A 15110-nucleotide genomic window follows, 5' to 3' on the forward strand; every position below is an offset into this window, starting at 1 on the left:
CCTCAATATCTACATGGACAGACATATTCTGTCCATATGTCTCAACCACTTCATGCATACATCCTGTCATTCTTCACACCCCAACCACATCTATTCCTCTCCTATGGCTCCAGGATTGAACTATTGCGTTGTCCATTTCCCAGCGACAAGGGGTCTAGTTACAGGGTTATTGATTGGTTTTCATGCAGACAGATGGATCTGCCTTTGGTCTCCCCACCAAAATCCACCTCTGTATGGGCTGATTGTCACTGCTCCAGGGATAGGATTTCACCAGGAGACCACCCTCCATGCAAACATCCTTCACCCAGGCCACGGATGGTAATAAATGGAGTCAGGCTGAGCCATAATAAAAGCAATTGAGTGGGTTACCTGTGCAGACATGAGATTTATACCTCCTCATATTTGATGTGATTGTTTTATTGAGTTCTCAGTGCAGTTAGGATGCCGTTTATTTATTTATTTATATGCCTACTTATCGGGGAAGAGGGGGGAGGCTATCGCAGACTAGCTAGTGTTCAGCCTCCGTCTTGTCTGTTATAAGCCCAAAGAAGTGGGCTCTCCGGTTTTGCTCTGCCTTTTACCTAGACTTGGGCTTGGCGGGTGAGCCCTGGCCAGATACCTCATTTCCTATAACAGACAAAGATGTTTGTTTCAGGATCCCTGAAACCTTGACGACTGTCTTGAATTATAAACCTAGTAGAAACTAAGAGGATGGCGTAAAGAAAGATGCATGTATGTACTGATTTTCTAAAAGAACCTCTCGAAAGAAATTCCTATTTACGCTGTGCCTGTTTTGGACAATGGGCTGTGATCTATGCACAGAGCCTCTTTATGCTATTGCAGTAGAAATAGTAAGCACCGGCATTGCTTCTGACTCTGTCATCACATGTGAGCGTTGAGAAATATTAGCAGGTGCAAATTGATTGGAAATGAATATTTGTAAGTGCACTCTGAGGAGTTTGGAAACCAAGTGATTAGATTTGTGATTTTCAGCTGGGTAGATAGCCATGTAAGTGCTACAAAATCAGCTCTCAGTTACTGGCACTAGAGAAAATTGAGGCTAGTGCTGAATATCATACTGTCTAGTATTTCATCACAAGCCTAACGGTGTTTGCTGTGGGTTTTCCAGCTCTTCTAGTCAAGTGATAGCATGAGAATTTCAGTTCTCATTTAATAAAGTATGTTTCCAGTGTTTGTGGTGGGCTTGAAAAGGGCCTGTCGACTCTCTGAAGTCTCAAAGGACTGCATTGTTAAGGTGTTTTTAAAGTCATTTAATGGGAGTCAGATATCCAAATCCCTTTAAAAATTTAGGGTAGAAAAGAGAAAACAAGTAAAAACAAACCTGCATTGAATTACAATTATTCATGATTTTTATGCCAGTTGCATGATTTAGGCTCTGCCTTGGCATTTTTAAACAATTGGGACTGGTAAATATGGCCGTGCGTATATAGGCGTCAGTAGATTAATTGGGATTACAGTGGAAAAATCCTCATTCCTGTTAGCTCTCAGTTTAACAAATGACTGTTTGGGAGAAAAACTCAAACCTTTCTGATGCTTTCAGGAGTAGTAATCATCATCAGAGCCATCTACACACAGATGGGATTTCCTACAGCCCTAGTTAGCTGCACGGATGTCAGGCCAATGACAAATGCTTTTGAAAGCCTCTACCTTTCCATTCATAGAGACCTTCCCCAAAAGTGGGATCCCTAAATATTTTGCTGATTGTAAGTAGTGAGCCTAAATTCCATTTGAATTTCAACATGCCTTAATTAAAGACCATGGCAAGTTAATCTAAGTGAAGCTCAGCCTTGTTCAACTGTTTTGAAGTCATATCTTTTTATTCAAGTAATACGGAAATCTTTTATTTGAATGGGTTTTAGAATCAAGAGATGGGTTTTTTGGGATATTTGATACACCGCTGAAAACACGACTTTGTTTTGTATGCATCATGTCATCATATCATAAAGGGTCCAGCTGGCCTGCTACAGCATTATCTCTCTCTTTAGCCAACGCCAAGATTATTTCTTATTGTATGTTTGCTTGTTATGAATACCATCTATATTATATTCCAAGAATATATATATTATATATATTATATATATTCCAAGAAATTGGGAATTCCTGTGGGATGCAATTCCACAACTTAATGGAACTCCCTATCAGGAGATTCTTTCTGCTACCATTTAAATGTTTCCTTTCTTATTTCCCTCCCTTCATTCCTGGCTATGCTGCTTTGTTTAAACGTGAATAATTCCTTTCCTGTTGGATGGATTGTGCCCTTCAGATCACTATATTGTTCTCACCACTTCGTCATTGCTTGGCCAAGCCACTTATACTTTCTCCTCTTTTCTCCCAAAGTCAAATGAGTTTTTCACATAATAGTGATTCTGGTAAATGAGGTTTAGCTCCATAAGACTCATTCACCCAGCGCCAAAATGCAGCTACCTCTATGGCAGAATGCAGCAATTATTCACTAGATGCAAAAGCTTGAAAATGTTTAACTTCCAACAAAAATCAAGCTTTCTGTACATGTATACAAAAAGGAAGGGTTGGGATTTTGGGATGATAGAGAGACCGATGTGGTTCTGAACTTCGAGGTTCACAGAACAGGGAGCTCAAAACTTCCTAGGCACAACCAATTTTACTTGCTAACTGCTTCTCTTGGGCTAGTATCTCTGCAATATGAAAATTAGGAAAAATACAGCAAGCTTATTGTAGTTCCCACCATACAACCTTCCAGTGGCCAGATACGACGAATAAGACAAAGAGAAATGCTGTGAGCATTCATTTACTCTTTCAGCTGCAGTAACATTGTCTGTAACCTCTGCTTTATGAGACTGTCCTTTATTTGCAATGATAAAAAGAAGATAATACCAGGTTCGTGTCTGATGGAAAAGAATCTGAATTTAAAGGAGTATATTCCTTGTAATGAAGCCCTGTGTGACCTGACTGCATTCTTTGCTCAGCTGAAAGCAACTGGCTGTAGAAGTCTTCTACCTTGAGAGCATCCCCTGATGCAAGACATTGCATGGGAACCTCAGACTCAGCATCAGCTAAGTGAGAGGATCCCTGCTAGGATCTGTGTGCGCTAGAAGTGCCAGATTATGAGACCTGGTAAACTCTGTTGGGTACTGTCAGACAAGTTTTCTTCACCTCTGCTTTGCACCAACCCGTTGTCAGTCAGAGGCTAATCCAGTCTATGTGGCCAGTCTAATCCTTGGCCTCTCTGTTGAGAAAACTCACATGTGGCTACTAAATACTGATGCTGGTGGTAGGTTTGTGACGCACATGCTTGCCAGTTAGAACTGTGCAATTCACCCCGAGTCCACTGCAGACATGCAGTTGTCACTACTTTTGGTCGCTCTGAACAAGCTGCCATTAGAGATACTCTGTACTCTTCCAGCTTCTCCCTAGACTCATTACCTGTCCTCCAAGAATTCCAGATTTGTTCGGTGGGAAAGACAGGGAGAGATTCGGCAGTGACTTTGGCCAGGGTGTCCTTTGGGGAAATTCTCAAGCGAGGCTAGCGAGAGTGACTCAGAAAGCTCTGTTTGCATACCACTGATTTCTTCCGCATATGACACAGCCCCTGCCCTAATACGCCTGCCTTTTGCCAGACTCGATTGTTTGTCTTGAGACGTTACGTTTACCTCAATCGAGATTCTGTTCAATTCTATCTCCCTTGCGTGGGCTAAAGCTTCAGCTGATGTAAAACAACCTAGCTCCAGTTTTGAACCTTTTCTCATTACATGTTGGACTCCATGGGCATTTTTAGTGAAAGTTTTACAAAGGTAGCTGAATACTGTTATTTTCACGTTACAGATGGCAAAGCAGCCTCATAAGGAGTCCGTGTGACCTGCCCAAGATCAACCAGAAAGTTAATGGCAGAACTGGTAAGAGAAATCTGATCTTCTAATATGCCATTCTTTGCTTTAAACTACAGGCCTGCCCACGGCCACTAAAATTGGCCACATGCTCAACAATATTTCAATGTACAAGTATATTTCACTGGTCATTATAACCTGAATTAATGTGTGTGTCTTTCCATATGTATTTTTAAAAAGCACATAATTATTGGAGACTTTAACTAGGAATCATTAGCCAATCATTATATAATGAAACAGGCAACATCTCCCCAAACCAAGCGCTTCACAGTAGAAATTAATGTATACCCAATACGTAAGAGAAGATTGAAAAAACATCTGATGGCTTGACTGAGATAATATATCCACTAAACTCTGTTCTCTGCCATGGGGTATTAGTTCCGTCTACTCTCAGGAACTCAGGGTCCAAAGTGTATCCAGAAGGCTGACTGAACTCTGTAATGCTTTGGCTTCGGCATTCCTTGGATAAGGACTAAACTAGGAGTCCCAAGCCACGGGAGAGCTGGGATAGAGGAACAAATTGGGGGGGAGGGGTGTTTTGCTTTGCCTTTCTGGACCTGTAAGGAATTTATTAATTTAAGAGAAGCAGGAAATAATGCTTGAACTACAGTGTCCATTGCGTCACTTGCTGCATAACCGTGAACGTGTGTCCGTGATGTGTTCTGTCCTGTTCCTACTGAAGTACGCTGTCTAATTCAAAAGATTTTTCTGGGGTGATTATTATCTCATGAAACCTGTGTTCTTAGGCTGACTGTACATGCCACAAAACAAAGGTAAAATTCTCATTAACATCTGCCTCTAAGTTCATACTTAGGAGATCGCTGCAAGGCTTACAGCAGTGCCTAAATCCAGTTGAAATATTCTAACCTGAAGTGATCAAAGATCAGTCGTTTATAGTCATATGATAGACGGAAAAGTTTGGGCTGGCAGGGCGCTCAAGAAGCAAGGTGCTCAAGTGATTTAAAGTAAGCATTAATGGCTTACCAAAGAATTAAGAGCTTCTGTCACTTGCCTGCTTCTCAATTACATGCACTGCGTATATGTGTGTGTTTACATATATGCATGTATATATATACATATGTATATATGTGCGTGTATACCTACACATACACAATAGGTTTATACTGTATAGTACCTAATGTATGAAGTGGGAACAGTGCAGAGATAACTGCTCTGTCTTGATCCTGTCAGTTCTGGTGCACTTTGCTTATCAACTAGTATACTCTCTAGACTTTTTTGCCATAATTAAAGGAAAACTACTGCATAGCAGAAGACACTAATTTTTTTCCTGAATCTTGACAGGAAAAGTCATGACATTAAGTCATGTTTTTCACCAGAGTTTGTATCTAGCCTTTATCTGCATGAGTTTGGTATGAACAAGTTTCTGATAAATCTCAATACTGAATTACATGTCATCCCAAACGCGTCCTGATATTCTCAGTACAATACTGACAGATCAGTGCAATGTAGGCACATAGATTTCATTTACCACAAAAAATAATTAATGGAAAATAGATTTTTAAAATGTTTTAGGGAGACTTTAGAAATGGAATTGAAACTGCGTTGTTTTGGAGTCTCTCACCTGAAAGCCTTTATTAATGTTAGACTAATCCCCAGAAAGAAAGAAAATAAAATGTAATTAATACATTTTCAGAAAATCTTTTAATAACCAAAAGTAATTTTTTCCATGTACAAGGAGATCTCCATTTTGAAATGAAGTATTCACAGTCTATCTAGGGACATAGGTAACTTCTATTTCTGTAAATGCCTTGCTTATAGTCTCAAGATGTTAAACTGCTCATGGATGTAGGTCTAACAGTTCTCGACACTGGGCCAATGCAGATTTTGCTTTGGAAACTCCACATTTTGTGAAAATAAGAAGACAGATATTTCTAGACGGTTGGTTTTTAAAATTGTCATCTATCTGAAGCTGCTCAGAGAGTCGGAGTGTTACATTAACTTCAATTTGTGATCATACCGCGGGTAAGGGATGTGCTGTTACAAAGGATTGACCCGATTCTATATGTGTATTTTGACAATGGGAGGGAGAAAAATATATATTTAAATTGTGAACTTAGTCCCCTCTTTGCGTTTTGTGAGTTTTGTGAGCTGGAGTCACAAAAGTCACTGGAGTGATGAAGCTCACGCTACTCTCCACGGCACCAGGATCGGGCCCTAATATACTCGCTATTTCCTACTCCGCTGCAATTTTTTCCCGGTTCGCTGTCCTGTTCTTGCCTAGCACAGACTTGCAAATTTTATGACCTGTGATATGAAGGGCTCACTTCCTCACAGATGTGCGTTTTGGGGAGCCTCATACAAAGGTGAACAGTGGGAAGTCGGGCCTGAATTTTTAAAAGGAATGGGGAAAGACTTAATCACATGAAGCCAAAATGCTCTTGTGCCTTGGTGACTACACACTCAAATGCCATCACAGTGTGAATCAAACATGGTGGGTCCCAGCTGAGCCTCTTTAATATAATACTTAGCAGCTACAAAGCACTTGTCCTTCTCAAAGCATTTTGTAAGCGCAATCTGACTGACATCTGTTCCCACCTCCTTCTGAGAAGGATCAGTTTTCATTTCCAGGGTGGGGAAACTGAGGTACAAAACCCCCAAAGCCCTGCTGCAAACTGGTAGCAAAGGTGGGAGCAAAACCTGGCGCTCGGCCTTCTGCCCGGGACATCGCAACCCAGACACGAGGCGTCAGGTCCAGCAGGCATAAGGCTGAGACTTCAGTGACATTTGGATGCTAACATCCCTTGAGCTAGCCGAAGTATACATGTGTGTTGGGTCTGTATGTGCTGTTCCTCCAAAAAGCCCACAGCCGTTCCTCTGGACTTCTGTACCACCAGCTTAATTCCTCCCAGGGATAGCTGGCTGTCCTTCCGCAGCTGCCTTTGTAAGGTGTCTGAATGTCAAACTGTTATTATTTCAATACCTGACTGAGAGAGTAACAGAGACCTGGAGGTTTTTTAGGAGGGTGTATAATTAGCCGATCAGTATTATGTTACCCTGTTCATAACTTAATAACCATTTTAATACAGATGGCACACACAGGGATAATTTCCTAGGGTAGCCTAGCAGTATATTACAGAGACAGTGTGTCTGAGGGAATCTTTCTTAGCCAAGGTACATTCCACTAGCTAATTCTACCTGCTGTTTTCAAGATGATTTGGGATAATTCCATATCATTTGCAAAATATTAAAACCCATTTATATAGGATGCCAGATTTAGAAATACACGGTCTGAGTTATTAGACATATTTTGATAAATCTGCCATGAAAAGCGCAAGACAAAAAATAGCACTGCATTTTCCCTGCTATTTATTTTTTGCTTCCCTTGCTATAAATACACCAGGTTTTAAAAAAAAAAAGATCTGGCTAAACTTGTTATATATCAAAAGGGCCAATTCACTGACTTGTGTGTTTTTATCTATGCGGACACTACAAAAGCCTGCATGCATATTTACATATACCCTATATACATTTATTTGAGTGGGAAGTGCCGTATATTTGGGATTGCGTGCAAAATTTCATGTATTCTTACTCTCAGTGAGGTATTTTGTGCCTATGTATGTACCCTTTGCAAATATCCCTGTGTTACTCTGTTTCTAGAGGTTGTATTTCTGTGGGCATAGTCAAGGTGTCTGTACATACATTACAGTAAAACAGCGTAATTACTTTTACTGTGTGTGTAAGCGTGTTGTGTGTTGCCAAAGTGTGAAGACCTGATGTATGTTGCGTTTCAATGTGCAGGCATGTGAACAGCCTGAGCGCTCTGCAGTGTGTTAGTACTTGATTACATCTATCACTGGCCTTTCTCTCCTGCATCGATTCTTTTTTTTGCTTGTCATATGGTTATTTTTGTCACCTCAAACCTGAGACCAAATCCGAGTCCCTCCACCAACAGAAGTCGCACCCTAACAGCTGGGGAAGGAGATGAGGGAAATCGTTCGCTAGTGCTGAACCGATCCTGCTGCTTTCCAGCCTCCTGCCAGGGCAGGGATCAGCCCCAGCCGGGCGCCGCAGGGCGCAGCGCTCCCCAGCCGGGGGAAGGGACCGCCTTGCAAGTTTAGCCGTTCCCTCGGGCTAGCGATGGGGAGCGAACCGGGGGCAGTGGGTGCAAGGGAAGCCTTCCTCCAGCGCTCGGTGGCTCGGGGCTGTGAGCCCGGCTTGGCAGCGGGTAACGGCAGCTTTTCGGCTCAGAGCCCTAATACCCTGGCAAGGCTGGCGGTCATTTACACCCCGCGAGGGGTGCTGGAGGGACAGGGGAGAACCCGGTTCGGCCGCCCGTCGCCCCGCCAGCCCGAACAGCACCGCCGGGCTGCTCGGCGGGGAGCGCATCTCCTCTCGCAGCAGCGCTGCCCGCCCCGGGCCAGGCGGCAGGCGCAAGCTGCAGCCCTGCGGCGTGCAGCAGCGAGCCCCGGGGCAGACCCGCTCCCCCGCTGCCCGGCCCTGGGGGGGGCAGCCGGCTCCGGCCCCGCTGCCCAGGACTGGGCTCGGGGGTCACGGTGGGGCCGGGGGGCGTCCGCGGGGCCGGCGACTGGCGGGCCATGCCCAGGGGTCCCGCTGCGGGCGGGGGGCTGGAGCAGGCTGGATCTAACCTGACCGAGGAAGGATTTGGCCGTCCGCGCTGCTGAGAGGGGTTTTAGCGGGCCGTAAAGAGGCGACTGGGCCGCGGGCAGGGCTGCAGGGTTGCTCTTACCTGTTTATGGAGGAGACGCTGGGGACCGTGTCGTTGTCGCAGATGCCCTCGGCCAGTAGCCTGTCCCGGATCTCCCAGGCGAACATTGTCGGGTTTTGTCTCTTGTACTCGGCGATTTTATCCACTACTTTGGGGGTTGCCACTTTGGGTTTGGAGCCGCCGATCACGCCGGGCTTGATGCTCCCCGTCTCGTAATACCTGCACAGAGGACGGTCAGTGACGGGCCGTGCCCGGCACAGCCCCGCCGTCCCCGAGCACCCGGTGCCCGGCTGCCAGTCGGGTCGCCCCGCAGCCCCCGGCCCCGCTCCCGGCCCCGCGCCCCACCTCGGCTTCGGCCCGCCGGTGCGCGGCGTCGGGCCGCGGCGGCCCGGGTGCCGCATGGCGGGCCTCCGTGGGGCGCCGGGCCGCCTGGGGCTGGGGCTGGGGCTGGGGGAGTCCCTTCTCCTCTCCAGGGCTCGCTCCCGCTCTCGGGTTGTTTTTTTTTTTTTTTGCCTTTTTTTTTTCCCTTTTTTTTTGTGTGTGAGAAGCGAGGGGCGCTGCTCGCTGCCTCCCCCTTCCCCCACCTTGCACGCACACACTCGTTTCAGGCCCGGGGATCGGGAAACAAAACAGAAACCCTCGCCCTGATGCGGCCGGCCGGAGGCGAAGCCCGCCGACCGCAGGGCCGGGCCGGGCGGCCGGGGAGGGGGCGCGGGGAGCGGGCAGTGCCGGGCTCACACCCCCGCCCCCGGCTCTCCCGGCCGGCTTCTCCCCGCCAGCGCGCTCGGCTCGCCGCGCTCGGAGTGCTGGCAGGGCTGTGGGTGCGGGAACGCGGTTTATTCTTCCCCCCGCCCCCGGGTCCCTCGGAAGCGGGTGCTCGTACGGGGCAGCTCCAGCCCGTCTCCCCGCTGGCGGTTAGCTCTGCGGGCGGCAGCGGCTCTGACCCGTCCCTTGCAGAAGGCACGGCAGCGCACACGCACCACCCGCACCGGCGTGCGGGGCTCTGCCGCCCGCTGACACCGCTCCGCACCCGAGCGGCCGGGTCCGGGGGTGCCGGGCCCCCCGGCTTGCCTCTGGCGATATTTCACACCACATTTGGCGGCGGGTATTTATTTATTTGCCCCGTTGTTTATTTATTTATCCGTGTATGTCCGAAGACCGCTCACGGATTGTTGTGAGTTGGGGGATTTTTGTTGTTGTTTTGGGGTTTTTTTGTCGTTCCTTCGTTTTTTCTCCCCCCGTCCCTTCTCTTTCCCGCCCTCCCGCCCACCCCTCGCAAATTGTTTGTCTTCCCAGGAGTTTCCAAACACCGCCGGAGGGGCGGGGAGCACGCCCTTCCCGGCTGGAGGAGGGGGCCCTGCTCAGCCTCGGGCTCCCACGGCGCGGAGGTGCCGGGGCCGCGCGGGGAGGTGGCGGAGAGAGCCCGGAGCCGCGGGAAGGGCGCGAGGTCACACCGGAGCGGGGAAGGGATGCACCGGCGCCGTCCCAGGGGAGGGGAAGGAGCTGCCTCTTTCCTTACCTGCCCAGGATCTTGCTGACACAACCGTGGCTGACCCGCAGCTGCCTGGAAATGTCACAGGGTCGCACACCCTGGTGAGCCAGCTCCACTATCCTTTGTCTCACCACGTCAGGTAGGGGCCTGCCGTTCACAAACACCCCCCCGAGCTGGTTCACACCCCCGTGCCCTGCTGGGGAAAGAGAAATAAAAAAAACACAACAACCCACGCACACCAGAAATACACCGTTAGTCGTGGATTCTTCGCCACTCGTACTGCAAAATCTCCAATCACTACAGATGGATGGAGGTGATGGCGGGGGGTCGAGAGGGGGGAACAACACGTGGGGGAGAGAGAGAAGAAGAGAAAAAGGGAGAAAGAGAAAAAGTAAGAGGAAAAAACAGGGAGAATGAGAGAAAAAGAATGAGAGAAAGAAAGATAAAAAGAGAAGGAAAGATAAAGAAAAGAAAAAGGAAGGAAGGGGGGAAAGAGCAAGAGAGAAAGAAAGAGAAAGAAAGAAAAGAGAAAGGAAGAAAGAAAGAGAGAGGAGAGAAGATGTGAAGGAAAGAGAAGGCAGAGTGAATTTTCCCGAGCCGGAGGCTAGCCGAGGACTGTCCCCCCCATTCGCCGTCTCCCCTCCCTGGGCCGGGGAGCACCTCTCCCTCCCGCGGTCCCCGCCCGGGACGCCGGAGCGGCGGCTCCTCAGGGTCATTGTGGCGGGGCGAGGATGGAGGCAGTGTCTGCTTCGGCTCCTCTCCCAAGAGTTGGGGAGAGATGCGCTCCCAAACTCCGGAGCTCAGCTGCTTCGCGACTCCGGGCGGACCCTGCCGCAGTCCCCCTTCTCTCTACTCTCGGGCTTTTCCTCTCTCCTTTCATTTTCTGTACACGATTTTCTATCACACTGTCGATTACAGTTACTCGCGAACCCCGCCCTCCTCACCCCGCGGCATGTCCCCCATGCAACGCGTCCTCTCCCGTTATTTTCGGATGCGAGTTGAAGGGGTTCAGAGAGAAAAAGAGAAAGGGAAAGAAATGTAGGGAGAGGGAAGGAAAGAGAAAGAAAATATTTTGTGTCCCGCGGCCGGTGTTCGTTTACAGACAGACCCTCTCTCTCCTCAGCTTTCGATCTTTAAAGGAAAAATCGTCCAGTAAAAAAAAAAAATCGAAGAGACTCGCACGGTTTCGTCTTCCCCCCCCCCCCCCCCAATCTAATTCAGGGAGAATTTAAAATGCTCCGATTTCCTCTGTTCCCCCCTTTGCAGGCAAAACACCGCTCTCTCTCAGATAGGACTGCTAGGATCGCTTTTTTACCCGATCTTTCTCCATTTCCAGAAATAACTTGGGGAAAAAATAAGTATGCACCTGCTAAGCATGGGCAGGAGGAACGGAGTGACGGGAATAAAGCGAAATATCTCCTTTTGGGACTCGGCAAGACAGGCGGTTGTGAGCCGCTTGCACCTGGGGTGGTCTGCATTAGCGACGGGAGCAGTTCGCCTTTGCCCGGGCGTCTGGGGAGATGCAGGCTCGCAGGCGGTGCAGCTTCGCGGGCGCTGCTACCTGGGTGTCTCTATCTCCGGAATACCCAGCTGATATAGCTGTGGAGTGCACACTGTATTAAAGCTTTCCTTTCACACAACCCTAACCTTCTGTATCTTCCTCGCCAAGAGATCTTAGTTCGTTTTGCAGTTTGCTGAAAAATGATCTGTTTGTATTTTCGCTGAGGTTTTTTTCTCCCCTGCTTCTGACACTGACTTATTGGCTCTGAACTTAGTGGAAACTCTCATTGCCCTGCGATCGATCCAAGTCCTTTCGCACAAATAGAGTTTTTTCCATCTCCCCCACCCTTTCAGTAACACCTCCACATATCCCCTCCCAGCCGCCTCGGCCAGGGCGCCGGCTGGCTTCCCCGTCCCTTCCCCGATGAGCCGGGGTTATTTGTTGCATTCTTTTGTTAGTCTTTCTTAAAACATATTTAGGCTTTCAGAGGGGAGGGGGGATATTTATCTTTTCCCACTAAAACCCGCGGGTATATGTTGCTGTGTGTTTTCTTCATTTGTGCAGAAGCCCTTCTGCACATGTTGCCTCTAAAGTTACAAGACAGCAATTTCCTCGGCAACTCCATGATAAATAATTCACAGCACCTTTTATAACTCGCATTACAAAGTATTAAAAGGCAACAGATGCAAAAAAGATTAAAAATTAATAATTCAAATTATTGCAGCCCGGATATTTTTCACACGAGTTTGTTTTGCTCTGCCCGTGCTTTTCTAAGGTTATTTCTATCAGAGCAGTAAGGTATTTACATGTATTTATCTGCCTGTAAGTGCCGGCGTCTGTATATACATACACCCAGCCAGCGGTACCGCTTTCGTGCGTATCGTGTTTTGCTGTCTCTGTCTGTGTGTCAGAAGCCCGCGCCCGTATGTGTTTTAATTGGTTACTAATATCTAGGTCTGCAGATCTGGAAATACATTTTAGGGAACAAATCAAGTGTTGATTTTATTTATTTATTTTTTTAATCGGAAGCCAAAATTGTTCACGAATCTTATTGGAGTTCTTTAAAAATCAGAGATGGTAAAATGCCTCTTTCGGCTGCCTACATGTACCGGAGGCAGAATTACTGCAATCGCGTCTGAAAGCAGGTCGCACGGCTGAAAACTAAAAATAATGTCTAATGCACGGACTATTTTCTGTTAAAGGTCTTCGAAAATTAAAACCCACATTTTAAGCAATGTATCCTGGAAATCATTAATTCAGAAACAGGAAGACAGTTACCTACATCCACATTTGGGGATCTGATCATGGGTTTGTATTTCTGCGCCTTCCTTCTCACGGAAAAATTGGGATTTTTTAAACTTCAAGCATTTCCATTTTATATCTTTTCGGTTTGTTTTTATGCAGCGGGCAGGGCGTGTCCTCAAAAGTTTCGGTGTCAAAAGTTACAAATTGTTCTTAATTATTCATTTCCTGACTCAAGATGCTCTCAATCTCGGCTTCCTATTTGTCTTTCTTTCTTTAATTTAGATCTCGGAATTATTTTGTGTCCGTGCGGTGAAATTAAAATCCCTGAAAATTCCGTGTTACAGTCCCTGGCAAAGGGGTCTTTTCGCTTTCCTTCGTCCCCCTCTTATAGAAAGGTTCTTTAAAGTGAAAATATATCACGAATGCACTTTTCTCTGTGCCAGGAATGCATTCAAAATGCACACCGGGGATCTGGTAAATAAACCAGGAGGGATCGTGACTTCTTGGGAACCTCCGAAGCCGCCAGATCTCCCAGCCATACAATTGTCCTATTTTTCCCGCAGTCCAACCCTTCACCAAACCGAAGCACGGAACAGCCAGCGACCAACCCGCCATTAATTTGAAACTGGCGTCTCCCCTCTCTGCCACTGAAATCCGAAATCAAAGCAAACAGCAACAGATCGCGGGGGAAACTGGGGGTTTAGAGCCACGCAGGGTTGCGGGGAGCCCTGGCCCGGCGGGGCAGGGACAGGGTCCAGCCCGGGGGCTGACATGAGTCGGAATAAACTCGTGCTGTCTGCGGGGCGATGGGGAAAGTGCCTTTGCGGAGGAAAGGTCTGGTTCGGGGGTTGTTTTCTTTCGCACACACACGGCACGCAGCACAGGCACAGCCGCACACAGCCCCCTGCCCCCCTGGGCTGGGGGTCCTGGCCCCCGCCCCGCCGCCGGCACGGAGCCCTGCTCCTCCCGGGCCCAGGGCTGCCCGGGACCCCCGTTCTGCCGCCGGGGCCGGCGGTGCCCGTCCTGCCTTCTGAACGGCTCTCTAAGCCTGGGTTCGGCCAGGGGAGGAGAGGCTGGCGGTGAACGGATGGACCCGGAGGAGGATCAGGTGAGGAAGAATGGTTGGGGAAGGAGGAATGGAGGGATGAGAAAGAGGGAGAGCAGCGGAAGGAGCCGGGCTCCAGTACTCACGGTGCATTGCTGAGAAGGGGTCTGCCTTGCAGTGCATATCCATGGGGAGGCAAAGGAAGGGGAAGAAATCGGCTGAAGCCGCCGTGTCGCCTCTAAAACTCAACTTCAAGACTTAGGGGAGAAAAAAAATAACAAAAAAACAAACCAAACCAAAACAAAAAAACACACAAGGGGAGGAGAGGAGGGGAGCGGCGGGATGCGCTGGCCCCCCTGCCCGGCGGAGCGGGGAGCGAAGTACTTTCCGGGGGGCGGGAGGGCTGCGCCGGCTCTGGGGGGCCCGGGCGGCGAGGCCGGCGGAGTCAGCAGAGTCCGTGGGAGTGAGGGGCTAGCGGCGCCGGGGGGCAGGTGGGTGTCATGGCTGGGAGGGCTCAGAGCATCCCCGGCGGCGGGGAGGGGGTGCCGGAGCAAGGTGCGGCCGGCGACCGGGCGGCAGAAGGCGCAGGAGGACGCGGCTCTCCCTCCTCCTCCTCCTCCTCCTCCTCCTCCCGCGGTCCGGGGCTAGTTCATTTAAGTTCAAAGCGGAGTAGCAATCCCCGGGAAAGCTGCGAGCGGCGGGCGGGCGGGCGGGCGCGCCCCCTCCTCTCGGCCGGGCGGAGGATCCGGCGCCCGGCGGACTTTCGCCCGAGGTGGGAAGTGCTTGCGAGGAGCCGGGGCCGGAGACTGGAGCCTCCGCTCCCGGTGTGTGTCTCTCTAAAAGCCGCAGCGCCCTCAGCCCCCCGCCCGCCTCCCCGGAGATGGATGACTTGTCAGACAAAGGCAATAGATTCCGACACTCTCTGATTCGCCAGCGCGCCGAGCCGAGCGCGGCCAGGAGGGGAGAGGAGAGGAGAGGGGAGCGGAGAGAGGAGGGCCGGGCCGGCGGCGCTCGGCGCGGGGGGGCCGCCGCCTTCGGGACCCGGCAGCGGGGGAGCCCCGGCCGCGCGCTCCGAGCGCCCCGGGCCACGCGTGTGCGGGGCGGCGGCGCCCCTGCCCGGCCCGCGGGAAGGGGCTTGAGACCCGCTTTGTTGTCACTTGCGGCTCTGGGTCTTTAACTCCCTTGTTTAACACAGGCGCACACGCACGCACACACGGCTTGGTAGTTTCATCTCCCTCCTCGCCGCCCGCTCTTTT

The 15110-nt window shown here is 49.6% G+C and overlaps 1 protein-coding gene across 7 annotated transcripts in view; it reads right to left on the reverse strand.

The window, feature by feature from the left end:
- Positions 1-14662, reverse strand: part of PAX2 (paired box 2) — an 86642-nt gene extending 71980 nt beyond the window's left edge. For 2 of the 7 annotated variants that reach the window (XM_075154520.1, XM_075154519.1), the window contains exons 1-3: positions 14001-14662; positions 10091-10256; positions 8593-8790 (exon numbers count right to left, since the gene is read on the reverse strand). In XM_075154520.1, the coding sequence (XP_075010621.1) occupies positions 8593-8790; positions 10091-10256; positions 14001-14043 (407 nt within the window). In that variant the 5' untranslated portion in view covers positions 14044-14662. Of the gene's footprint in view, positions 1-8592; positions 8791-10090; positions 11469-14000 lie in introns of those variants that run through there. The other 5 variants (XM_075154517.1, XM_075154518.1, XM_075154515.1 and 2 more) reach the window with 3 other exon arrangements.
- Positions 14663-15110: the final 448 nt, after the last annotated feature.

Source organism: Calonectris borealis, chromosome 7 (genome assembly GCF_964195595.1).
Source record: "Calonectris borealis chromosome 7, bCalBor7.hap1.2, whole genome shotgun sequence".
Lineage (NCBI taxonomy): Eukaryota > Metazoa > Chordata > Aves > Procellariiformes > Procellariidae > Calonectris > Calonectris borealis.